Source organism: Polypterus senegalus, chromosome 18 (genome assembly GCF_016835505.1).
Source record: "Polypterus senegalus isolate Bchr_013 chromosome 18, ASM1683550v1, whole genome shotgun sequence".
Lineage (NCBI taxonomy): Eukaryota > Metazoa > Chordata > Cladistia > Polypteriformes > Polypteridae > Polypterus > Polypterus senegalus.
The window spans coordinates 30402215-30429120 of record NC_053171.1 but is presented as its reverse complement, the minus strand read 5'-3'; the positions used below and the strand labels follow the sequence as shown (position 1 = coordinate 30429120).

The 26906-nt window shown below is 36.4% G+C and overlaps 1 protein-coding gene across 4 annotated transcripts in view; it reads right to left on the bottom strand.

Annotated features, from left to right (window-relative positions):
* Window positions 1–26906, bottom strand: part of tdrd9 (tudor domain containing 9) — a 178663-nt gene that overhangs the window by 125568 nt on the left and 26189 nt on the right. For 3 of the 4 annotated variants that reach the window (XM_039741781.1, XM_039741784.1, XM_039741783.1), the window contains exons 2-4: window positions 13680–13771; window positions 9472–9551; window positions 3700–3921 (exon numbers count right to left, since the gene is read on the bottom strand). In XM_039741781.1, the coding sequence (XP_039597715.1) occupies window positions 3700–3921; window positions 9472–9551; window positions 13680–13771 (394 nt within the window). The remainder of the gene's footprint in view (window positions 1–3699; window positions 3922–9471; window positions 9552–13679; window positions 13772–26906) is intronic. The other variant, XM_039741782.1, reaches the window with a different exon arrangement.

Below are 26906 nucleotides of genomic sequence, written 5' to 3'. Positions count from 1 at the left end.
GCTGGTGGAAAACAATGCAAATAAAAAAATAAACTTTCAGTTTTTCTTGTTAAAATTCATTAGAAATCTATAACAAAAAACACAAATTTTAACTTTTAAATTCACTCTCTTGTATACAAATAGCTGTACATTTTCCACAGGAGGTGAAGGTTGGGGGTTGCAATGTTTTCATTGGATGCTTACCAACAAACTGGAATTGCAAACGCACTCTCGGAACAGAACTTGTTCACATGTAGGGGACTAACTGCATTTATTCTTAAATGTCATTCCATGATTATGCATAGGTTATGAAGTCACTATTATAGACATCCTTCAAATAAGATTAACTGAAATTTCTTACATTAAATGTTCTCCATGGATAGTTAAGTAATTTCTAAGAAAACCACTAATTCAAATACGAGGGCACACTAATTCAGTCAAGACAATATCAATATCGAATAGAGGCATTGTGAATCTATCAGTTCTGATATTCAGCCCAAGTGAGTAAAGGAGCATTACAACTAAATTACAGTAATGCTTACAAAAGCACATACTGGAAAAAAAATTGAGATCAACCAATTTAACAATTACCAATCAAATCATTTTTTGTAAATAAATAAATAAAATAGGCAGCTGATATCTAGATCAATCCATCGATTAGTGAACCACTAGTAAAAATGCTGGATAGTTCTCAAATATATGCTCAGTATTTCTAAGTTTTGATCTAACAATTTCACAGAATTTGCCCAGACAAGAACTTGGTAAACAATGATAGAAGGATCACTCTTTCAGAATTTCAGATAAGAAATCCAACTACAGTATGCGATTTTCATAAAATACATTCCTCAAAAATGTATACAAAGCATGCTAAACTTCAGCTAAAAACTGCAGATGCAAACTTTTTTTTTTTTTTTTTAACCGTCTAAATGCATTCATGATATGCATCATGCAATCTTTAAACAGGTACCCATCTCATGTCTACACTCATGTCAAATATTAAACCAAAATTAATCAGAAAGCTTTGAATCACAAACCAGTCCTAAACCATGAACAGTAATATCTGAATACATACCTGAGGGAATACTTTTTTTTGTATCTCGTACTAAATTGCTTTAAGGAAGAATTATCTTGGTTCATTAGAATATTTCACTCTATTTGATAAGTGTCCTAGGTTATCTAAAGCTGAAGAAAATAAACTGCTCCCCCAGAGGAATAGTTTTTTTTTTTTTTAATCTAGCAAAACTTCATCTTTTATTTTTAATACCTTGTAAATATTTTGATCTTTTAATGACTACTGCTTTGCAATGTATTTAAAAAAATAATCATTTCAACAGCAATATCAAAACAACTGCAACTGCTTCAGAAATTTTCCAAAACAGTCTCCCTTCTCTCTTCAGGACATGTCTAAATGCCAAGAAAACAAAGTACACGACTAAGATATCTAAGAAGCTTCTCAGTCCCAGTGCTAGTACAAAGGTTGGGAGACTGGTATTTCCCCTAAATTCAATGATGCAGTAATTGACTGTTATCCAAGTAGAAAAGTTTGTAATCATTAGGATGTTCTCTACATCTTTTCTCACTGTTGCAAGATGCTGCATTTTTTCCTTAAGTGCCATGGCTCCCTAAAGTAGAGAAAAGTTTAAAACATTCAATTTTGTCCAAAATTGATCTTCATCAAGTCTCTCTCCAAATTCTGCTTCACACAAAGTACTATACTGTATAAGCATGGCATTACTGACATTTGACATTTTGTTTTATCCAATTTCTAGGCAGCACTTTTCTCAAATGTCCACCACACCTTTCCTCATAAAGATTAGATCTTTAATAAAATGCTTTCTTTTCCGTGCTTGCAATTATAATAACTGACTCACTTTTAATGTTACTTCATAATAGGTCTCTGTTTTGGCAGGTATTGGTGCATGAAAAGCTTGAACATCTCGATACCTGGTTTCCATGAATTTGTTTCAACTTAAGTGCTCTTTTTAAATTTATATTATCCAATGTAACACTTGCCTCTACATTATAAAGTTTACCAACATATTTTTGGAGAGGAGAGTCTTTCTTCATCCCTCTGTTTTAACTAAGATTTGCTGCCATCATATTGAACAAATGGCACTCACTAGGTTTTGGCTTCGTGCCAGATAAAAGGATACCAAACACTCACTCAATATATTTAAAGTGTACATCAAGAGACCCAATACATATAGAATAAATAATGCGACTGCACTATAGATAAGTGAATAGCAGCTAATCTAAAGATCCAATGTTCAAGGTCCTTCTCTGTGAAAGCTATGTACGAAAACACAGGACTAATGCAAATTCTGCAAAATATTACTGACATACCCAGTAACTGGAACAAGCACATGCAGCTGCCTGGCAAAAGAAATGATGTCATCTATTTCAACACTAAACTGACTAGACTATTCTGCACTTAATTGGCAAAGACTGCATAATCGCTGCTTTTGAATATAATTCCATATGACAGACTAGAAAATTTCTCTTTATGCTCAGCAGCAGACCACTACTATTTGGCAGCCTCCACAAAAAAAAAATTAACACCATACTGCTTGCTGATAAATTCTGGGACAGTTTCTATCCACAGGTCATAAGGTTGCTAAACAGAGTCATAATAATAAATTCTCTGTGTGTGTATGTATGTATGTATATATACTGCATTTTTTGTATGCTATTTTTATGTGTACTTTTGTTGGCATCATGTCATTGTCACTATTCTGAAAAAAACATGAAGTATGTAGGTACATATGAATTTGAACTTGACGTGAACAAAGGGTACCAAATTATCATTTGAAAACAAAAATCCTATGTTAAATAAATTTAGTTTTAGGGAAGCATACTGTAACAGCTGAGTACTGTAACTGGAATGAATAAGTAGCATAACTCCAAATCACTGATTAAATGAAAATCCCGGAGTAAAGAGTTTCACTATGAAAAATAAAATGTAAGACTAATTATATATATTATATAAAAATGAGCTGCGTAAATGTGTAAAATATTAATTATTTGCAAATATACATGAAAATAATCAATAGTTATCATCAATAATTGATGCATCAAATAAAGTTCAAATTAACAGAGAATCCAATAACATTTTTTGCTTTAAAACTTGAGAACTAGAACCCACTGGTCAAGCAATAAATTTAACCAATAACAATATTATCCATCATAACACTTCATGTACCATCAATAAATGTTACATTTCACCGAAAACTGTTACCGTATGGAAGTATTGGTATTGCCCATTTACAGACACACCCACAACTGGGTTAAATTAGAGTTGACAACCAATCTAGCATTTACACCATTGAGATGAGAATGAAAAGCATTGTAACTGGAGGGAAAAAAAGCACACACATCACACACAGGGAAACCACTTCACAGATAGTGACCATAGATGGAGCTAATCCCAAGACTATGAAGTTGTAAGGCAGCAGCACATGTTAATTGCCCATCAGTTACTTAGATAAGAAATACACACGTTGGGAGCATGTACTGATCGCTGTTGCCACACCCACCACACGACGAACCACAGAGTTCAGCTAAAATTTTAAGACAGCCAGTCATTTAAATATATCCCTTTTTATTGGAAATTCCTAAAATAAAGAATAATGAAAACTGAAGCTACCTAACAAATGTTAAGGTGTCTCCAACAATTTCAAATTTTCAATACAGGCAGAGTTCCTCTTATTTAATAAAGTATACCTGATAGCCCACCATACTTCCAAGGACACAGTGGCGTTCATTAGCAACCCAGCGGGCAATACTGCTGGCTCCTATTTTTCGAGGCTGAGTTACAACAATATTGCAGGGCACATTATTTTCACTGTAGTGGTCCAAAATATACTGAGGAACCTGTGTGGTCTTTCCACTGCCAGTATTCCCCCGGATGATGACAACAGAATTGCTTTCGATGAGTGAAATAAGCTAAAAGAAAAAAAGTCAGATTAGCATTAGACTCTAAACCCCATTACCAGTGAACTTTTCTCTTTCCTAAAAAATTATACACACACACACACACACACATCCAAATAATCTTTACATGAAACCATTCAAACCTTGTAAGTATTAAGTGTCATAATAAGTAATGATGCCAAAATATCATTACAAGTGCTAAAAAGTATTTAGACATCTAATAAATATACACACAAGTCAAAATGTATTCATTCATAAAGACAATTCAGCTACTAATTTTGAAGGTTATTCTTCCTCACCAAAGATTTGTGAACTGTGCGTGTAGTTATGAAATCCTTAGCAATAAAGGACACTAACAATTAATCATGAGTTGCCTTCTTTTATATGCTATTTACTTTAAAGCACAGTGCACGAATACTTCAGTTAAAGTAGATGAATTTCAGGAATTAGTTCGTTATAAGAACATTTGTTATGCAAGGCAGACATGCAACAGGAGGAATACACAGTAGATAGCGTATTCTAATAGTCTGCTCTAGTTTGTTGTGTATTTGTTTTTTTAAGGAATCTGTTGTCAACACCACTACCTAACTGCAACCTAAACCTCACAGGTTCTTAATCCAGCTTCATGCACTCTAATCTGCCTTTTCCCTGCCTGCACATTTATGATGCTGGTTCTACACCACACCCCACGTTGTCAACATGAGCTTCACTTTCCCTAGCATAATGAACTTAGCCAAGCCAGGATTCCTATGACATCTAGGCAGGGACTGTTTCCAAGTCAATGGATTCTAGAAGAAAAACCTCCCCCTAAATGCGTGTAAATGCACTTTATCCAGAACCCCCCTCCCCCAAACCACCAAACCCAGACATGCACTGCATCATTTCTTTCACTGACAGGTGCTAACCCCAATGTTTCTACAATGTTGCCTTTATTTTATGCAGCTTTCAAACCTTTATATAATCTGAATTTTGGATTCTAAAGATTAATTTGCTGAATGTTTGTGCCATATAGGGTAATTTTATTACCCTATGCATAAAATACTTTATCCTTTATGCCTAAAATACCCAAACATTTACATATAACCACTTCACATTTTACAGTACTCCTATCATCACCGACAACTTGTGACCAATCCATGTAAGGAATTACAAAATAACTTCCACAGTATAGCAGACTTGTGCTTGCAGCAACGGTCAGCGGAATTAGCAAGGTAACTTCGGACAGAGAAACAGGACTGAAAATACTGCTGTAGGTCTGTGGTGTGTGAGGAAATTAGTTTTGACTTTACTTAGTGCCAACATGCCATTTCATATAGCACTTTAAATAAATAGTCTCAAAGCAGCTTTAAAAATATATTATATAAATGCTATATATGGCATACAATGCATTGCAGTCAGAAGTTCCAGCATGAGATGCATCTGGTTAAACTGCATGCTTTACAACCACTAGATATAATAGCTTTATAACTAGCTGCATGTGCACTTTGCTTAGTGTTTGTGCAACATGTTTGAGCAGTTCAATTCCCTACTTTTCATGTAATTCTGTATCATCTCCCATTTGTTTTGTTTCCAACTTTTCCCAAGATAAATTCCAATCTTTCTGCTCCATTGTTTACCTTCCCCGCCTGCCCTCTGACAGAATGGCTTTGAATCTCTGACTATATCAGTGTTTTTCAAACACCGGTCGGGCAGAAATTAACTGCCGGTCCATGAAACAGTTATTGCCACTTACACAAGTGGATCATGTGGACAGTGCTGCCTGGGATGATGAGAATAGGTGGCAATGTGTAGGTATACAGACTTATCAGCCAAGGACCCATCGATGGGACAGGTTTATTCTTTTGATGACAGTACACCGTTTCTCTAGTATTGAGTCAGTTCGCCTGTCACAACACATGCATATTGTTTGCAAATACTTTGCTGTGGTATTTCGGAAAGCAAATTACTTTTTGTCATTGTGATGTAAAATGTTAAAACCCTACATAATGGAAGGAAAAAAAAACAAACAACAAAACTTAACCTTCTTTAAAATTGAAAATGACAAAAGAAAAATACTAAAAGTAATCCAAGTTGAGTGCATCAAGTGTAAATGGAACAGTGAAAAAGAATTGTGTTAATACTTCGGAATGTGTGACAGAAAACTAAAAAAGGAAGCTTTGTTAGGCATTAAGAGTAGTTAAAGCTTGTTTACACTGTAGCCCCGGCAGTGAACTATCACCACAGTTATTAAATTGTTACTAGTATTATCTACTAGCTATTTACGCGAGAAGACTTTTTCAGCCCTATCACTATTATCAAGTAACAGCAACACGTAACAGCAGATTTTTCACTAGCTTTATTTTAATTAAATATTACTCTTTAAAAATTTCAGCTCTGTTATATTCAATTTCAATCTGCAGTTTTTATTAGCATTTTTAACTGCTTGGTTTATGGCTATTTTACAGAAATTTCATTTTATAGCATTTAAAAACGAATACATAAAAAACTATATAAATGTTTTTAAATTCCTACCTTTGCAATCCTCAAAATAATTCTCCTATTTTCACTGACCTAGATTATGAATATAACGGATTAGGGATTAGATTAATTCTGAGTAAACCACACGTTAAAGAGCACCCTCTTTATATCCAGTTATTACAAATACTAATTAATTTTCGCTTCTTATTGATTTTTACTTTGTCTATACAGTATACAGAAAGTATAGGAATTGTGAAAAAAATTCTACCTCAAGATTTTGATGAATCTTGATGTTTTAGGCTTTCCTGATTCCAAAAATACCTTAATAATAAAAATACCAATAATTATTTTGTAGAGATATTTAGAATAATAAAAAGCAAATGGATGTGAAATTTAAGAAAAAAATATTGTATCATGGAAATATAAATGTGTACACGATAATATCTGTTTTCAATATAAAGTGTATTCTTTCAATTTCAATTTATTTTAATTTACACATTATCAGTTTAACAATAACGTGCAAGCATTGAATATGCCATGTAAAAATAAAGATGTAATGGGAACAATAAGCTGCTACGTCCACGTCATGTTCCGGATAACACTTTTAATTTTATGATTTCTTTTTTATTTCTGTCATCATTATCATAACTGAATGTAGGTAAACACAGTTTTACCTATAGCAATTTATTGACACAAATATGATGCAACACTAAAACGTTTTGTATGTTTTATGATGACTATAACTCTTATATGCACGTAATCTAGGTAATACATATGTATTCATGAAAAAATTCCACCACCATTTGACCTCCCTAAGTGTGAAAATATCATCTAATATAAAGTTTGATTATAGAGATAAATGATTGTTTATCAACATTATCAATTAGTTATGATAAAGACATATGATATTTGAGAAATACTGCACAAATGGAAAGTGGTTCTTATATCAAGTATGCAGGAAAGTCGAGGGGAGCACACTTTTTTTTTTTTTTTATATAAACAATGCAGAATAAGTGGATTTTTTATACCGAGATACATTCTCAATGCTTGGAGAAGCATGCAGAGCACATATAGCACAGGGGGCAACATAGTGAACTATACCACAGGGTATTTTTGAAGCCAGAAGTAGTTGAGACATATTTCTTGCATAAAACGTCTGAAGTTGCTTGAATGCTCGTTTTTGCCATGGTGTATCCATTTGCAAAATACAGCTTAAAAATAATGTTTCAATATGCTTTTTTCTTCTTTTTAAATTATGGCAAATCTACAAAAAGTACTTAACGCACCTACTCCTACACTACCCAAGTAGTCAGAAAATTGTCTCTTGCACTAATGTTTATATGCATTTCTTGCGATAATCTGTACATATTTTGTTTATGCCTACACTATCATAAAGTAAATCATGTAAAGTTATTAATGTGCAAAAAGATCCAAATAATTAAACTACAATACAACTGTGCAATTTCTTTTTGAGTAAAATATAGGAAAACAATATTGATACATATATCTCGACAATTGGTCCAAAAATATTGTGAAATGTATTTTGAGCCACATCACGAACCCCAAACTAATTGCATAACTGTATAGAATCAATCGTGATTAATCGCATCTAACACTAAAACACGCAATCATATAATATATAAATCATGAATTAAATACATACTGAATCACAAAATGAATGCAGAATCAACACAAAGGAATTTTTAAAATTTTAGTAGCATTGTTTAAGTTTAAATGGATTACCCGAAACCTGAACCTTTTTAAAAAAAACACACAACTACTTAAGCTGGTACAGCCTGAATTTGAATGCCATCCTAAAAGACAAATTGAACAGAAGGCAATAAGAAAATGAGGCCAATGTATTAATTCACAAATTGGTATAGCATATGAGACATAGACATGTCAAAGTAAAATTAAATGATTGACACGACAGTAGACTTTGAATGCACTGCTAAAGACTGATTTAGTTAAAACAAGCATCTTTTAAATGGGCATACATTAAAACTTATGTTACAACTCCGAAAATGTCATCCTCAATTGTTCATCACCATCAATAATTAACTAATAATTATACTCTAAACAAAGTGTCCATCAACTGGTGTGCAATGGGAACTACACAGGTGTGCCATATAGGAGCACCTATACGAGCTGGCAAAGTGACAAAGTATCTGGGCAAATGCGTCCAATGCGAAGTGCTGTGCCTGTGAATGGCAATCTCCAAGCTGCCTTTTATTTGCCGGTGACTCTGATAGTCCTGCCTGCTCGGACAGTTTAACGTGTATAGATTTAATATTTTTGTGGTGTGCCTTAAAATATTTTGTGTTACAAAGTGTGCCACCACAGAATGTTGGAAAACACTGCTCTACCTACACCGTTGCTCCTGGCATGCTAAAAATGTTCTCTCTAGTTGCCATCTTGCTTAAAAAATTACACTGTGCATGAATTGTGTAGTTATGTTGCATTCTTTGCATAATTTAGCAAAGATACTTAAAACTGGAATAAGGAGTAGAGATAATCATTATACTTCTCTTTCGTGGAATTTTGTCATTCTATTAAGGCAGTAAAGCACTGTAAGCTGCCTGGCAAGGAGTTGTGAAACGAGTAATTTCAAATTTAACAAAAATTTTACTTCTCGAAATTTTTAAAGGTAGTATATAAATATGGTTCTGGATGTGTATGCAATTCTTTAACTTCACACATTTTTGTATTATTCTTTAGTAATTGTCGGGGGTGGGGGGGATAGAGAGAGAACACTACCACCCTCACCAAAGTACTTCCGGACGGAATGGCCTCATTGCTGGCTCTGAAAGCGACATCATTTGTTACTGTGTTAATCAGGCTATATTAAATATCACAAAAATCAACACATTAACCTTCCCAGGCCTATTCAAAGGGCAATGACCTTAAAAAAGTAAAGATTAAATAATTAAGAACACACCATTAAAGTTAAAAGTAATTTTTTTTCTTAGAACGCTCTTGCTTTTTTAAAAACTGTTTTCCTTGCATTTAACATTGAGTAAGTGACAAATCCAAAATATGTTACTTAGCATAAACAAGAAAATTATGAGAACATATGAAAATAATAAAATAAGTCCACAACCTTACCTCCTCTCTGTACTTGGATATTGGCAAGTCAGGGTATTTGTACTTCTGCAAACTTAAATATTTCTTCAGATCTGAACCTTCTAACAAAAATCAAAATTACACTTAAGTAAGGTATATATTTAAATTAAAAATACTATTTATAGAGGGCAAGAACAACCTAAGAGGTTAAAGATTTATGAAAAAAAAATGCATTTAATCCATTTGGGAATAAGGCTGTAACATAAAATGTGGAAAAAGTGATGCGCTGTGAATATTTATTTAATATACACACACACACACACACACACACATATCATATATCTATCTATATATATATATATCTATATCTATATCCATACAAACACATATATACAGTATAAATATAAATATACACACACACACCTAAAGGATTATTAGGAACACCTGTTCAATTTCTCATTAATGCAATTATCTAATCAACCAAATCACATGGCAGTTGCTTCAATGCATTTAGGGGTGTGGTCCTGGTCAAGACAATCTCCTGAACTCCAAACTGAATGTCAGAATGGGAAAGAAAGGTGATTTAAGCAATTTTGAGCATGGCATGGTTGTTGGTGCCAGGCGGGCCGGTCTGAGTATTTCACAATCTGCTCAGTTACTGGGAGTTTCACGCACAACCATTTCTAGGGTTTACAAAGAATGGTGTGAAAAGGGAAAAATATCCAGTATGCGGCAGTCCTGTGGATGAAAATTCCTTGTTGATGCTAGAGGTCAGAGGAGAATGGGCCGACTGATTCAAGCTGATAGAAAAGCAACTTTGACTGAAATAACCACTCATTACAACCGAGGTATGCAGCAAAGCATTTGAGAAGCCACAACACGCACAACCTTGAGGCGGATGGGCTACAACAGTAGAAGACCCCACCGGGTACCACTCATCTCCACTACAAATAGGAAAAAGAGGCTACAATTTGCACAAGCTCACCAAAATTGGACAGTTGAAGACTGGAAAAATGTTGCCTGGTCTGATGAGTCTCGATTTCTGTTGACACATTCAAATGTCAGAATGTGGTGTAAACAGAATGAGAACATGGATCCATCATGCCTTGTTGCCACTGTGCAGGCTGGTGGTGGTGGTGTAATGGTGTGGGGGATGTTTTCTTGGCACACTTTAGGCCCCTTAGTGCCAATTGGGCATCGTTTAAATGCCACGGGCTACCTGAGCATTGTTTCTGACCATGTCCATCCCTTCATGACCATCATGTACCCATCCTCTGATGGCTACTTCCAGCAGGATAATGCACCATGTCACAAAGCTCGAATCATTTCAAATTGGTTTCTTGAACATGACAATGAGTTCACTGTACTAAAATGGCCCCCACAGTCACCAGATCTCATCCCAATAGAGCATCTTTGGGATGTGGTGGAACAGGAGCTTCGTGCCCTGGATGTGCATCCCACAAATCTCCAACAACTGCAAGATGCTGTCCTATCACTATGGGCCAACATTTCTAAAGAATGCTTTCAGCACCTTGATGAATCAATGCCACGTAGAATTAAGGCAGTTCTGAATCCGAAAGGGGGTCAAACACCGTATTAGTATGGTGTTCCTAATAATCCTTTAGGTGAGTGTATATAGTATATATATATTACACACACACACACACACACACAAACTCAGTCATGGCCGAAGTTATCGGCACCCCTGGAAGTTTCCCACAAAAAACACCATTTCTCCCAGAAAATTGTTGCAATTACAAATGTTTTGGTATACACGTTTATTTCCTTTATGTGCATTGAAACGGCACAAAACAGAGAGAAAAAAAGCCAAACCTGACATCATGTCACACAGAACTCCAAAAATGGGCCGGACAAAATTGGAACCTTTTCAAAATTGTGATGTAAATTGTTTTATTTCAAGCATTTGATGCTTGTTTGAACTGTGGCAAGAAACAGGTACTGGCAATATTGCAATCACACCTGAAAGCAGTTAAAAAATGGAGAAAAGTTGACTCAACCTTTATGTTGTGTGTCTGACTGTGCCACACTAAGCAAGGAGAACAGAAAGAGCAGCAGAGAATTGTCTGAGGACTTGAGAACAAAAATTGTGGAAAAATATCAACAATCTCAAGGCTATAAGTCCATCTCCAGAGATCTTCATGTTCCTTTCTCCACTGTGCGCAACATAATCAAGAAGTTCACAACACATGGCACTGTAGCTAATCTCCCTGGATGGGGACAGAAGAGAAATTGATAAAAGACTGCAACAAAATAAAGTCCAAATGGTGGATAAAGAGCCCCAATCAACTTCAAAACATATACAAGCTGTTCTGCAGACTCAGGGTGCAACAGTGTCAGCTCGAACTATCCGTCAACATCTGAACGAAATGAAACGCTATGGCAGAAGAGCCAGGAGGACCCCATTGCTGACACAGAAACATAAAAAAGCCAGACTGAAGTTGGCCAAAATGTACTTGAGGAAGTCAAAATCCTTCTAGGCGAATGTCTTCTGGACAGATGAGACAAAAGGCAGAGCTTTTTGGTAAAGCTCAACATTCAACTGTTTACAGAAAACGGAATGAGGCATACAAAGAAAAGAACACAGTACCCACAGTCAAACATTGTGGAGGTTCTCAGATGTTTTGCTGCCTCTGGCACTAGATGCCTTGACTGTGTGCAAGGGATCATGAAATCTGAAGACTACCAAATGATATCGGGGTGCAATGTAGGGCCCAGTGTCAAAAAGCTGGGTCTGCGTCCGAAGTCATGGGTGTTCCAGCAGGACAATGACCCCAAACATACCTCTAAAAGCAAAAAGAAATGGTTGAAGACAAAGTCAGGAGAGTTCTGAAGTGGCCAGCAATGAGTTCAGATCTAAATCCGATTGAACACTTATGGAGAGATCTCAAAATTGCTGTTGGGAGAAGGCGCCCTTCAAATCTGAGAGACCTTGAGCAGTTTGCAAAAGAGTAGTCAGAAATTCCAGTTGAGAGGTGTAACAAGCTTGTTGATGGTTATAGGAAGCGCTTCATTTCAGTTCTTTTTTCCAAAGGAAGTGCAACCAAATATTAAGTTGAGGGTGCCAATAATTTTGTCCAGACCGATTTTTCGAGTTGTGTGAAATTGTCAGATTTGGCTTTTCTTCTCTGTTTTTTTTTCCCAATGCACATAAAGGAAACAAACATGTGTATACCAAAACATATGTAATTGCAACACTTTTCTGGGAGAAATGGTGCATTTTCAGGGAAACTTGGGATAAGAATGACTCTGTGTGTGTATATTATATCATGTGAATACATATATATATATATATACACATACATATATATATATATATATATATATACACACACACATATACATATATATATATACACACACACATACATATATATATATATATACACACACACACACACTCATATATATATATATATTATATACACACACACACACATATATATATATATATATATATATATATAACACACATATATATATACACACACACACACAACACCGTGAAAAAAGTTTACTTGAGGTTTTTGCAAAACTGTTTTTAAAAAAAACCCACACACACACATATATATTACTGGCAGTCCCCGGGGAACGAATGAGATAAGGACTGTAGGTTTGTACTTAAGTTGAATTTGTATGTAAGGCTGAACAGGTACATTATTTTAATAAATGCTATTGTTGACCGACTATAACCAAATGAATGATCAAGTTTCACCTCTCTCTGACCTTTTTATTATTTTTTACGTTATTTTCAGTGGTGATGGTTTTTCCTCTTCTTTACTGTATCACCAGCACTTGCATCAGATTTGTGTTTCAGAGACATTCAATGGTGAAAACAAAAGGTTAAAATGAGCTCTTCTACACAGCACTGTACACGCTATCACAGCAGGAAGGCACCCATCATTTGATGTACTGACAAGAGACAACTTCCTGGTATGTGCATAACAGTACTTAATCTGCATCGAGCCCTGCATGTAGGCCATCCAACCAGCAGGGAAAAACTTGGGGACTGGTGGCAGAATTGGCACTCTGGTAACCATTTAAAAAACACCTCACACTGTTCCCATTACATCTGAACTAGTGTGGTGCTGAGGTGTCACCCGTTGCATGGCTGCTGCTGTTGCAGTGTCGTAGCATATATCTAACATTATCAATTCTATTTAATGTGAACGTGACATCCTACATTATATTAGATTTTGTCATAAATATTAAGTAATAAAACTACTACTCACCATTTGGGCCAACAGTCTTCTCCCGATGAAGCTGTAAATTCTCAGCATTGTTTCCTGGTGGTTCACTTTTATTTTGAACTTCTTCAGTAAGGCTACAGAATAATAAGTTTAAACAAATATATTCAATGATGGCTTTAACAATCCTAGTTAAATACTAAATAAATATATCTATCTAAAATATAACACTAACAGTATGGTCTATGTGTCCAGTCCCTCTGAGCAATCTGGTCAGCTTAGTATTGGTGATGTAACAAAACAAAGTTTGAGCTATACAAGGAGGAGTAAAGGCATACGAGGCAAGCTGACAGAGTCGCCTTAAAAGACGGCAAGTATAGAACCGGACGGGGGTGAAAAAGATGCCTCAAAAGTAATGTCAGAGTCTGAGAAGCAGGCTTTATGACAATCCGCTCGAGAGGCAACACTAGTTACATGACATTCACACACATAAATGCACAGGAAAGACGCTGAAGTTACAATTACTAGGAGATCGCAAATATTTTTTTATTCTAATACTGGATTTCTGAACAGCTTACTAAAGACTGATAAGGGTCTTGGTTTAGCAGCTAATTTCTGATAAAATAGTAACTTTTTCAAATTAATTATTGTTTTCGACAAAGTGCCTTGTGATGGTGCATCATAAGCATCACTATGTAAAATAAACACTGACTGACTAATTTACAATATAGTTACATTAAAGCATACAATGAAATGAATATGACCACAGACAGAAGATGGCTGTATGACTTAGTAGCTCTCAGCTACTACTTCAAAGAAATAAATTAGTATATTAATGTGACAATATGAGAAAAAGTGCCATAAAAGTTTGAGAGCGCCCAATGTAAATTGATTACCGAGAATGCTGCATACTGGGTTGATAACAGAGGAGAGGTTTACAGATGAACATGCATGCCAGTGGAAAGACGTGTATGTCTAGTGTTCCAGTTGGGGGAAATGTGAGTGTAGCCAGTGTTGCTGCAAACTTTCCAAATAGGAGAAACAAAGCATACATTGTATGAGACTAGCCATGATAACTACAGGACAATATAAAGAGGCAAGAGGAGACAAAAAAATGTCTTTTGTCCAACTGAGACAGAGTGAGTAAAAGAGCAGGTCCTGGGGTACAACGCGAACTATAAAGTTAAGAGAGAGTGGAGTTATTTTGGTAAGCTAGTTGATTTTTGTGAAAAAAATTTTTGAAGATTTTTTTCTTATTCTTGCACTCTTCATATTTGTTAAGGAGGAAGACAGGAGGATACGGTTTAACTTTTTGTAAATACTTATGTTCAGAATACTGCAAATAAAGAACCCATTATTTTTTCACTATTCACAAAAAAAGTACAACCTCTAACTAAATGTAAATTGTAATTTGTATTAAAATTTCCAAATTCACATATACTGATTCAAATAAACCATTTTCTGTTCTAGTCTTCTATTAGAACTTTTGTAAGTTTTGCCTTGTTGTTAAATGTGACTCAATTTTCGTAACTTCTTTAATAAAATAGAAAAGCTACAACAGATTTGCTACCATTCACGTTTTTGATAAAAATGCACACTTTTTTTTTTAACCAAGATACCATTAAATTAATTTAAAAACATAGCCAATGAATTACAACAGTGTATCAATGGCTATTACTGCTTCAAATGGCAAATTTTTAATTTATCTACCTATGACTGTAAAGGCCAGTTTTCAGCAACAATTCATTCAGTGTCCAAATAGTAAATTCCCATAGCTTATCCTCATTAATCATATTTACATGCTAATTGGTCATTACCATGTACTATCAGAGAAACCACTAATTGTATTAGCACTGCTGAAATTTGTTATTTTGTTCACTTGTGTTGCAGGGTACTGGTATTCATAAAGTTCCGCTCTGGGTTCAAAAGTGGCCAAAATTAAACCGCTTTTTCAAGAAACATGTCAGTCTACTGTTTTTAATCTGTAGAATGAAGGCTATTCCATGTAACATACCTATTAGTGTCTAGATAGAACAAAGCATGATGGAACACAGACACGCACACACTCCCTGGGATACGTACAAAACAGGGACTGTAGGTTTCTACTTAAGTTGAATTTGTATGCAAGTCGGAACAGGTACATTATTTTAATAAATCCTATTGTTGACAGACTGTAACCAAGTGCTCTGCCAATGAATGATGGAGTTTCACCCCTCTCTGACATTATTATTTCTACTTTGTCAATGGTGATAGTTGTTCTCTTCTTTACTGTATCACCAGCACTTGCATCAGATTTGTGTTTCACAGACATTCTTGAAGGGTGAAGACAAAATGTTAAGATGAGCTCTTCTGCACAGAACTGTACACACTATCACAGCAGGTAGGCACCCGTCGTCAATACGTCTGATGTACCGACAAGAGAGAACTTCCTCCTATGTGCGTAACAGTACAAGCAAGCAGGCAGTTACCTCCACTACAGTATGCTGCCTGCAGCGTCCGCCTACTGAGAACGCGGTTCGGCCAAAGGCGGGTAGTGAATGGCCCACCACTGCCCCCATTCAACAGGCAGCCACCCGAAGCACACTACAATGCTACCCCCCGCCACCCCATTCACACTCAATGGCCTACGTTTAGCCACAACCGGGTTACCGCTTGCAGCATTACCAGCTGCCCACTGAGAACTAACAGGGCAACCATGTGTGGTGGGCAGACAGTGAAATGCCCCCCTCAGCTCCATTCAGCCTGTGTCTAGTCAGGAGCAGTAGCTGCAGCAGCGTAGTGGGTGGGCAGCGAACCACCCCATCAAGCCTCCGTCCTGCACACGAGAGACAGCTGTGGCCACGGTGACTATGGACTACGGGTCACCACTTGCAGCTGGGAGCCGCCCATGGGACACTACACTATTTGAGCAGCGAAATCACCCCCCTCCAGACACCGCTTGCAGCGTGCCCAGGCCGAAGATGATGGAGCGGCAGTTACTGAGGCACATGTGTGTGTGTGTTATTTTATTTATATATATATATATATATATATATAAACAAACAACAACAACAGTTATCATCAAAATTAAAAGAAACATTTGAAATACATCAGTCTGTGTGTAATGAATGAATCTAATATACAAGTTTCACTTTTTGAATGGAATTACTGAAATCAACTTTGTCATGATATTCTACCGGCACCTGTATAGTATTTTATATATATATATATATATATATATATATATATATATATATATATATATATATATATATATATATATATATATATATATATATATATATATATATATATATATATATATATATTTTACACTAGCAAAATACCCGCGGCGAAGTACTGCCTTAAAATTTTTATGAAGAAAATTAAACCTTTTTAAACTGAGGGAAAATATACCAATAATTATTTGTTAAGGATCTCTTTGTATATCACATTGTCAGTTCGGCCCTCCGGTTGTAATATGACCAAGCTGTGAGCGGAGCTTACTCTTGAGCATGCAACGTACAGTTGGCCATGTGAAAAGTAATCTGGTCTCAAATCTCACAGCTTGGATTGCTGCTGTCATAAATCGGTTTGAGTTTCATGGTTTGTTTCAATTACGACAGTTTTTGTAGGACTTGTGTTGAAGTGACATTCGGCATCTGTCAAGAGTTGTAAGCACACAACCGGTTTCATCGATAACTTTGCATCCAGCTTTTGAGAGTTTAAACATTCATAAACAACAAAATGTCCACTACTGAAATCGTCACCTGTGAATCTAAGATGTTTAAGAGGCATTGGCGGTTGTCAAAAGGTGTAAAATATTTGGCCATTTCGGTACACTTGAAAGACAACCAAACAATTCAGCGGCAGCCATCAACTCACATGCAGATGCATAGGTGAAGGGCTTAAGCATTTCACTCTTATAGTGCTCCTGTGTAGTATAATCATCTCCTGTACCGTCATCAGGCCACACCTTGAACCTGTCCCAGTCATTCAATACATAAGACACAATGTTCCTCCGGATATCAAGAGTGAGTCTGATATGGCCGTGCAATATATAACAAAGAGAATGGAAAAGGTAGGTGCCATCTCCGGTCATGGAAACCACTCGGTAAGTGACAGTTTTTTGATCGATGGTGATCACCTCGATAGACATGTTAATGGGGGTACGGTTGGAATGATGAAGGAAATGGGTACCAGAACAATGTAAACGAAGTCTAAAATACCTACACAATAACTATAATCGTAATAAATGAACAATAAAACAGCGGAGAAGCCGTGGATTAAATAAAAAGGATGTAGTTATTAGCAGGGAAACGTGAATCCCGTGGTGAAGCAAGGAAGGGAATGTACAGTAGAGACTGGAGCGACGGACGGCCTTATATAGGCAGGCAGCCAACAACGTGGGAGGCGTTGGGATGGGGGACCCAACGCCGCCTCACACTGTGACCGAGCTGCAGGCTACGGAATATATATGTACGTAAGTAGGATTCAGTTAGCGTTGGAAACCCGCGTACCAAATTTCTTGAAGATGGGCCCATAAGTAACAAAGACCGTTGAAAAGTTCAATATGGCAGCCGACAGTGGCATCATACCACGAAATAAGCAAGTACATCAGTTTTGGTTAGCGCAGGGAAGCCACCTACCAAATTTCGTGAAGATGGGGCCATAAATAAGAAAGTTCAACATGGCGAACGTTGTCAACCGTTATGACAGTTACGAGTAAAATTTTGAAATGAAACCTGCTCAACTTTTGTAAGTAAGCTGTAAGGAATGAGCCTACCAAATTTCAGCCATCTACCTACATGGGAAGTTGGAGAATTAGTGACGTTGGAAAGTTCAATATGGCGGCTGACAGTGGCGTCATACCACTGAAATAAGTACGTAAATTGGTTTCGGTTAGCGCAATGAAGCCGCCTACCAAGTTTCGTGAAGATGGGGTCAGCCTTCTACCTACACGGGAAGTGGGAAAATTAGTGACATTGGAAAGTTCAATATGGCGGCAGACAGTGGCGACATACAATCGAAATAAGTACGTACATCGGTTTCGGTTTCCGCAGGGAAGCCGCCTACCAAATCTCGTGAAGATGGGGTCATAAATAAGAAAGTTCAACATGGCGGACGTTGTCGACCGTTATGCGTAGAATTTCAAAATGAAACCTGCTTCACTTTTGTAAGTAAGCTGTAAGAAATAAGCCTGCCAGATTTCAGCCTTCTACCTACACAGGAAGTTGGAGAATCAGCGATGAGTGAGTGAGGGCTTTGCTTTTTATTAGTATCTACTAGCAAAATACCCACGCTTCGCAGCGGAGAAGTAGTGTGTTAAAGAAGCAATGAAAAGAAAAGGAAACATTTTAAAAATAACGTAACATGATTGTCAATGTAATTGTTTTGTCACTGTTGTGAGTGATGAGTGTTGCTGTCATATTATATATATATATATATATATATATATATATATACATATACATATACACACACACAGTGGTGTGAAAAACTATTTGCCCCCTTCCTGATTTCTTATTCTTTTGCATGTTTGTCACACAAAATGTTTCTGATCATCAAACACATTTAACCATTAGTCAAATATAACACAAGTAAACACAAACTGCAGTTTTTAAATGATGGTTTTTATTATTTAGGGAGAAAAAAGCCAAATCTACATGGCCCTGTGTGAAAAAGTAATTGCCCCCTGAACCTAATAACTGGTTGGGCCACACTTAGCAGCAATAACTGCAATCAAGCGTTTGCGATAACTTGCAATGAGTCTTTTACGGCGCTCTGGAGGAATTTTGGCCCACTCATCTTTGCAGAATTGTTGTAATTCAGCTTTATTTGAGGGTTTTCTAGCATGAAGCGCCTTTTTAAGGTCATGCCATAGCATCTCAATTGGATTCAGGTCAGGACTTTGACTAGGCCACTCCAAAGTCTTCATTTTGTTTTTCTTCAGCCATTCAGAGGTGGATTTGCTGGTGTGTTTTGGGTCATTGTCCTGTTGCAGCACCCAAGATCGCTTCAGCTTGAGTTGACAAACAGATGGCGGACATTCTCCTTCAGGATTTTTGGTAGACAGTAGAATTCATGGTTCCATCTATCACAGCAAGCCTTCCAGGTCCTGAAGCAGCAAAACAACCCCAGACCATCACACTACCACCGCCATATTTTACTGTTGGTATGATGTTCTTTTTCTGAAATGCTGTGTTCCTTTTACGCCAGATGTAATGGGACATTTGCCTTCCAAAAAGTTCAACTGTTGTCTCATCAGTCCACAAGGTATTTTCCCAAAAGTCTTGCCAATCATTGAGATGTTTCTTAGCAAAATTGAGACGAGCCCTAATGTTCTTTTTGCTTAACAGTGGTTTGCGTCTTGGAAATCTGCCATGCAGGCCGTTTTTGCCCAGTCTCTTTCTTATGGTGGAGTCGTGAACACTGACCTTAATTGAGGCAAGTGAGGCCTGCAGTTCTTTAGACATTGTCCTGGGGTCTTTTGTGACCTCTCGGATGAGTCGTCTCTGAGCTCTTGGGGTAATTTTGGTCGGCCGGCCACTCCTGGGAAGGTTCACCACTGTTCCATATTTTTGCCATTTGTGGATAATGGCTCTCACTGTGGTTCGCTGGAGTCCCAAAGCTTTAGAAATGGCTTTATAACCTTTACCAGACTGATAGATCTCAATTACTTCTGTTCTCATTTGTTCCTGAATTTCTTTGGATCTTGGCATGATGTCTAGCTTTTGAGGTGCTTTTGGTCTACTTCTCTGTGTCAGGCAGCTCCTATTGAAGTGATTTCTTGATTGAAACAGGTGTGGCAGTAATCAGGAAATTGAACTCAGGTGTGATACACCACAGGTAGGTGATTTTTCAACAAGGGGGCAATTACTTTTTCACACAGGGCCATGTAGGTTTGGATTTTTTTTCTCCCTAAATAATAAAAACCATCATTTAAAAACTGCATTTTGTGTTTACTTGTGTTATATTTGACTAATGGTTAAATGTGTTTGATGATCAGAAACATTTTGTGTGACAAACATGCAAAAGAATAAGAAATCAGGAAGGGGCAAATAGTTTTACACACATACACATATACATACATACACACATATACATACATATATATATATATACATATATATATATACACATATACATACATATATACATACATACATACATACATACATATATATATTATATACATATATACATATCTACATATATACACACACAGCATCAGTGCAATCTGCTTGTTAAAACGGATAACTCCGCTCTTACGTGCAAGTCTGCGGATATTAACTACTATATTTGTTCAAGTTCTATTTAAATTTTAAATAGAAGGAATTTTTATTTAGTCGACAGAAATATCTTTGGTAGGAATGGTAAAACAGACAGGAATATTATTCCTGAATAAATCAACTCAAACCTTAAACAACTTATAATATTTTGCTCTCCATAAAAATATATCCTGTCTAAATTATACAAGTTAGAAATAAAGTAAACGTTAAAAGAACAAACATTCAAATTTCTTTACTCTTATGTAATTTTATATAAAAATAAACTTAGATTTTAAATATCCCAAAAGATTTTGCTCTCCATAAAAATATATCCTGTCAAAATTATACAAATTCAAATATGAACATGCTGCATAACAAAACCTGGAAATATAAATAAAATGTGTTCCTTTCAGCAATAACAAATCAAATCATTCAGTTGTCTTTGCTCATATGTCATTTTAGAGCTGGACGCCTGGCATCTTTTTGGCAACAAGTTCGTTTCTGTTTGGTGTGAGGTTCTGTGTTGTGGAGATTCTCAGGATGGATTGCAGGTGCTCATCAGTGAGGCGACTCCTGTGTGCTGTTTTGTTAGTCTTTATCACTGAGAAGAGCTTCTCACACAGATATGTGCTACCAAACATGCACAAGGTTCGAGCCGCATGTAGACGGACTTTTTTTGTTCTTCAAAGTCACCAAAGCGCCGTGCAAACTCAGTTTATCAGCAAAGTGCGTGTTTGGGAACACCGTAGTGACGACTTGGTTTAACATTACTTGGCAACAGGGAAAGTGGGGCAAGTTGCACTGGTGCATTTGTGTCTCCCATAAAAGCAGCTTCACTTGAAATCACTTTGTGATTGTGCACGGTAAAGCGTCCGCTGAAGTGTCAGATTCTTATTTAATTCTTCTGCTTTCTGTATCTTCTGCATTGCATTCAGGTCTTTCAGGTTACCCTGATGTTTTGTCTCATAGTGCCGTCTTAGATTAAATTCTGTAATTACAGCCACATTAGCTCCACAAATGAGACACACGGGTTCAGTAAACATATACTCAGCCTCCCATCGGTTTTTAAAGGCTCTATTTTCAGAATCAACTTTTCTCTTCAGCATCGTGTGAGCTAGCTTCGCAATAACTTGCAGCATCATAAGCTAGACTTGATTAACGCGGTAAGTGTTCGGCAAGGCAGCTGAAGCGCTGCATTATGGGATCTGTAGTTTATTGTGTTACCAGCGCTTCATATACCGGGCCATTAATAACAATAATACAGTATATAAAATGATCTGCGGGCGGATATAATTACGCCGGGCGGATGTGGCCCGGCCCTTGAGTTTGACACATATGGACTAAATAGAACTTGAAAAGATATATTTTTCAAATGTGATCGCAATTCAGATAGAGTTGACGCACTACAGCCTGCATGCCTCAATAAGTCATCCTCCCTCGCTCTTACTTTTTTACCGTTCATCTAATGAATACACTGAGTATGGCTTTACCAAAACAATCATTGATGGCGAATAAAGTATCCATTATTCGAGTATGTAGATCGGGATATATATATACATATATATATATACCCGCGTATCGCAGCGGAGAAGTAGTGTGTTAAAAAAGCTAGAAAAAGAAAAGGGAACATTTTAAAAATAACGTAACATGACTGTCAATATACAGTATTTGTTTTGTGAGTGTTACTGAGTGTTGCTGTCATCAAGGATTTGATTATCATTATTTCTTTCAATCAGGTTCGTATTTGTAGGATGTGTTGTGTTCAAGTTACATTCCGTGTTTGTCAATCGTTGTAAAGATGACAGGTTTCATTCATCGATTCGTTTCTTACTGCATCAATAAACAGCTCGTCTTCTTCTTTATCTGAGACCTGACACACTGCATGCACGGGTTTTTTACACTGTCTTCCTTTAGCGGGACATTGACTTTTTCCACCGTGTGCTTTGTTTCCGCAGTAGCTGGATTTATGAATATGCTTGTATGTATCAGACGCTTCATATTTTTGCTGCCTTTTCAATTGTGTAATTGGTTTTGTTCAGCTCTTTGGAACTGTTGCTTTTCTGTGCACGCGTCAGTTCACGTGAGCCGCTCGGTGTACATGCATCGAAGGTTCCCAGCTGTGCTGGTGCCATCTCGTGCTATGTCCATGGCTGTATTTAATGTTACCTTAGTCCTGGCACTTAAAACTTTCTCTCGCAGTTTCGCTGAGTTTGTGTCAAACACCACCCTGACCATCTCATCTTCCTCTGCATAAGCACAGTCCTTCACCCGTGAATATTTAGTGGGAGTTTGCTATTGGATTGCGCTGACGGACGGCCTTATATGGGCAGGCACTAAATTACAAACGCCAGCGGCAGCCTGTCTATGAACTTAATTTAAAGTGTAGGTTTACATCGTGCTTTGTTTCCGAAGTAGCAGAACTCATGAATATGGTTGTATATGTCACTTTCGCCGCTTCTTATTGTTTCGCTGCCTTCTCAATTATATAATGCATGTTTTCTTCAGCGCTTTTTGGAGGTCTTCCTGGTTTTCTATGTACTGCGTGATTACGTAGGAGGCGTGATGATGTCACACGAAACTCCGCCCCCACGGCGTTCAAGCTCATCTCCATTACAGTAAATGGAAAAACAGCTTCCAGTTATGACCATTACGCGTAGAATTTCGATATAAAACCTGCCCAACTTTTGTAAGGAAGCTGTAAGGAATGAACCTGCCAAATTTCAGCCTTCCACCCACACGGGAAGTTGGAGGATTAGTGATGAGTCAGTGAGTGAGTGAGTGAGTGAGGGCTTTGCCTTTTATTAGTATAGATCAAATAACAGTGGCATCCACAACAAAGAAAAGACAATTCCCAGATGTAGAATATAGTAACAGATATAATATAGCATAAGCTAAAAAAAAAAAATTTATAACTCTGATCAGCAAAGGACAGCACAAATTAACAAACAAACCAAACATGACCTGATAAACCAAGTAAAGGACAGTAGGATATACCCAATGTTTAAGGAAGTAATAAGTAAACAACCCAACCATCCAGTAAGGACACCAGGGTTCACGTCCCGTGTCATCCCTGTATATTTACTTGTTCTCCCAGTGTCTGCGTGGGTTTCCTCCCATTATCCAAAGACATCCATGTTAGGTGAACTGGCAACACTAAATTGGCCTGGGGGGAGGTGTATGAGGCTATTTTCACCATGTAATAAACTTCTGCTTTGCCATAGTTGGTTCCTGCCTTGTACCCAATGCTAGCTAGGATAGGCATATGCCCCCACCCCGTGCCCCTGGTCTGGATTAAGCGGTACATGACTTGACTGGACACTGACTGCAAGTGCAAATCTGGATTACAGATGCGGAGAGAGAAAGTATATGAATGCATACATCAATCATACGGGGGGGAAATCAGTGTATAGTACAGCAGAAGCTACTAGAATTCCAAGGAAATGCAATGTGTTGGCAGGCACAATCTTCAAGGGGTACCTAAAGCCAAACAAACCCACACTAGCTTTAAGAAAAATCTTAAAATTTGTAGGTGACAGCTCTGCCTTTATAAAGTAAAATTTTGTAGAAGGAAGGACAGAAGGAAAAAAAAAAAAAAAAACACCACACCCCACCACCATAATGGGGTACATGTACTTCAAGGACCATTTACCTAAAACTAACATTTCTAACTTATAGATTAAAAAAAATGAATCAGTGCCAGTAATAAATATACTATACAAAATTTCCCAACCTCAGGTCTACAGCAAATAGCTTAAAGTACTGTCAGAAAAGATTACAGCACCAGTTACACACAGCTGTCACTGACCTTTAACATTTTTCTTATTATGACCTAAATATCACAGTCTCAAAAAAATACTGGATGGATGGGGAAAAAAAATAAATAAATACTACAAAGCACACCATGATTGGGAAAAAGAGACCTTAGCAGCTTAATAGCATAAAGATCTTCCCTACAAAAAATAAAAATGCTTTGACTGAAACTGTATTAAAAAAAAAAAGCGAACAACTAATACGTTTTAAAGTTAATGTATGTTGTTTCTATTACCTGTACACTACATAACCTGAAAGTACTAAAATTAATCAAACTTTGCTTAATAAAGTTATACTGGGGATAAAGTTAAAGTATTCCATTTTTTTACATGATAAATCAATTTACCATTTAAATGCAGAGCATTAAATAAACAGCAACTCTGAATGCAGATCAAGCTGCTTGACAAACATTAATATATTAAAGCATAAGATACACAAAGCATACAAGAAAAGAGTTGCCAAAATATATTCAAGAGATTTAGTGTATACCTTTATTTACATTGTTACTAGAAACTTTTATATTACTGCTTAGACGAAAACCTAAAAATTGCCTATGTTTACTTTACTATGTATTAATTTTTTTTTTTAAAATGTGATATTCAGCCATGTGAAAAACAGTTAAGATTCTTGGACCTAAAGGTGATGATCTTCTGGACATGTCATCTACTACATTAAGAAAATCCAAAAAACTTTTCCTCTTGGCAGAAACTTTCAATGAAGACTTACATGTGTTTAGAAATACAAAGTTGATAGAAAAGATACGAGAAGAACACCTTAAAAACTTAGACTTTGGCAAACTGGATTGACTCGTCTGTTTATGTAATGCGAGAGAAATATCTAATTTACTTAGGCACCATTTACATACGTGATCAGAAGCCTCAATCTCTTTGGAAAGCCAGCCAAATTAACATTTAGAAATCTCAAAATGAATTTCCGATATCTCAAAATGCACATTACTTTAAGAAATCTAAAGCTCATTTCCTGATATCTGAAAATGTTATTTACATTAAGATATCTATAATGCACTCAGATTCTGAAATGCATTTCAAAATCTCAAAATAACTGAAAATCTATTTCATGATATCGCAAATACATTGAGATACCACAAATTTTATGATATCTATTAAATAAATTTTTAGATATCTCAAAATCACTTCCTTTAAAATGTTCCTGTTCTTCAAATGGGACGTCTTCATTTTAAATCATCTTGAAATGAGCTGGAAGTCATCTTGAGATCTCCTGAAATGCACTTCAACTATCTCAAAATGCCTACAGACTTATTTTAAGGGAGCTCAAAATGTATTTAAGATATATTAAAATGCACAGAACTTCAAAATATCCTGAATTAATATGTAATGCATTTTCAGATATCTTAAAATGTATTCTGAGATATCTCTAAATGTTAATTTAGCTTTACATTAGATGATTAGGCACAGACTACCAATTCTGATCCCTCAACAGTATGTCTGCAGATACAAAAAACAATGTAAGCCTCAATTATGGAATGTTATCTGAATTTAAACCCATAATTTAAAGCAAAAGTTCTATTCCAGGTGGTAGGTTGTGAAACACTGATGTTTAAAAACAAATACTGAATTGCAGCATAAAATGTCATCAGAAGCGCTAAATTAAATTTTTTTTTTTTTTTTTAATGATAAAACAGTTTATATAAGACTTTATATTCCACATTCATCTCCCAAATTCAATACTGTAGTGATCACAAGTGGGATCTTGCAGTGGATAAATACAGTAAAATTACCAGAGGAAATAAAGCCTTTAGGTATTATATACAGTAGCCAATCATTGTTTTCAGCAGTTAGTATGTCTGCTTTGGACAGAGTTCTGTATATGATTATTAAATTATTCAAACCCCAGGAGAGGGAGAACATACAGCTGACCTATGCCAGCTGAGAAAATTGTGGATTCTCCATAGGTTTCTTCATAACTGGTGTTAACACTACATCAGAATTAATCAGGGGCAAAAGCAAAAATGCCCCTAGCAGGGCTTGAGTTTTATGTTAAAGAAGACTCCCCTCCAATCCAACAGTAAATGGGGTAATTTTATTGTTTTGAAGGGGGAGGATTTTATTGTATGGTGTATAAAGAATATGATCATTATTTGACTACCCGATTTATCTCAGCATGTGCACATACTGAATTTATTGACAGACATTCTCTCTCAAGTTGCAAAAAGTTTTATTTTTAGTATTGA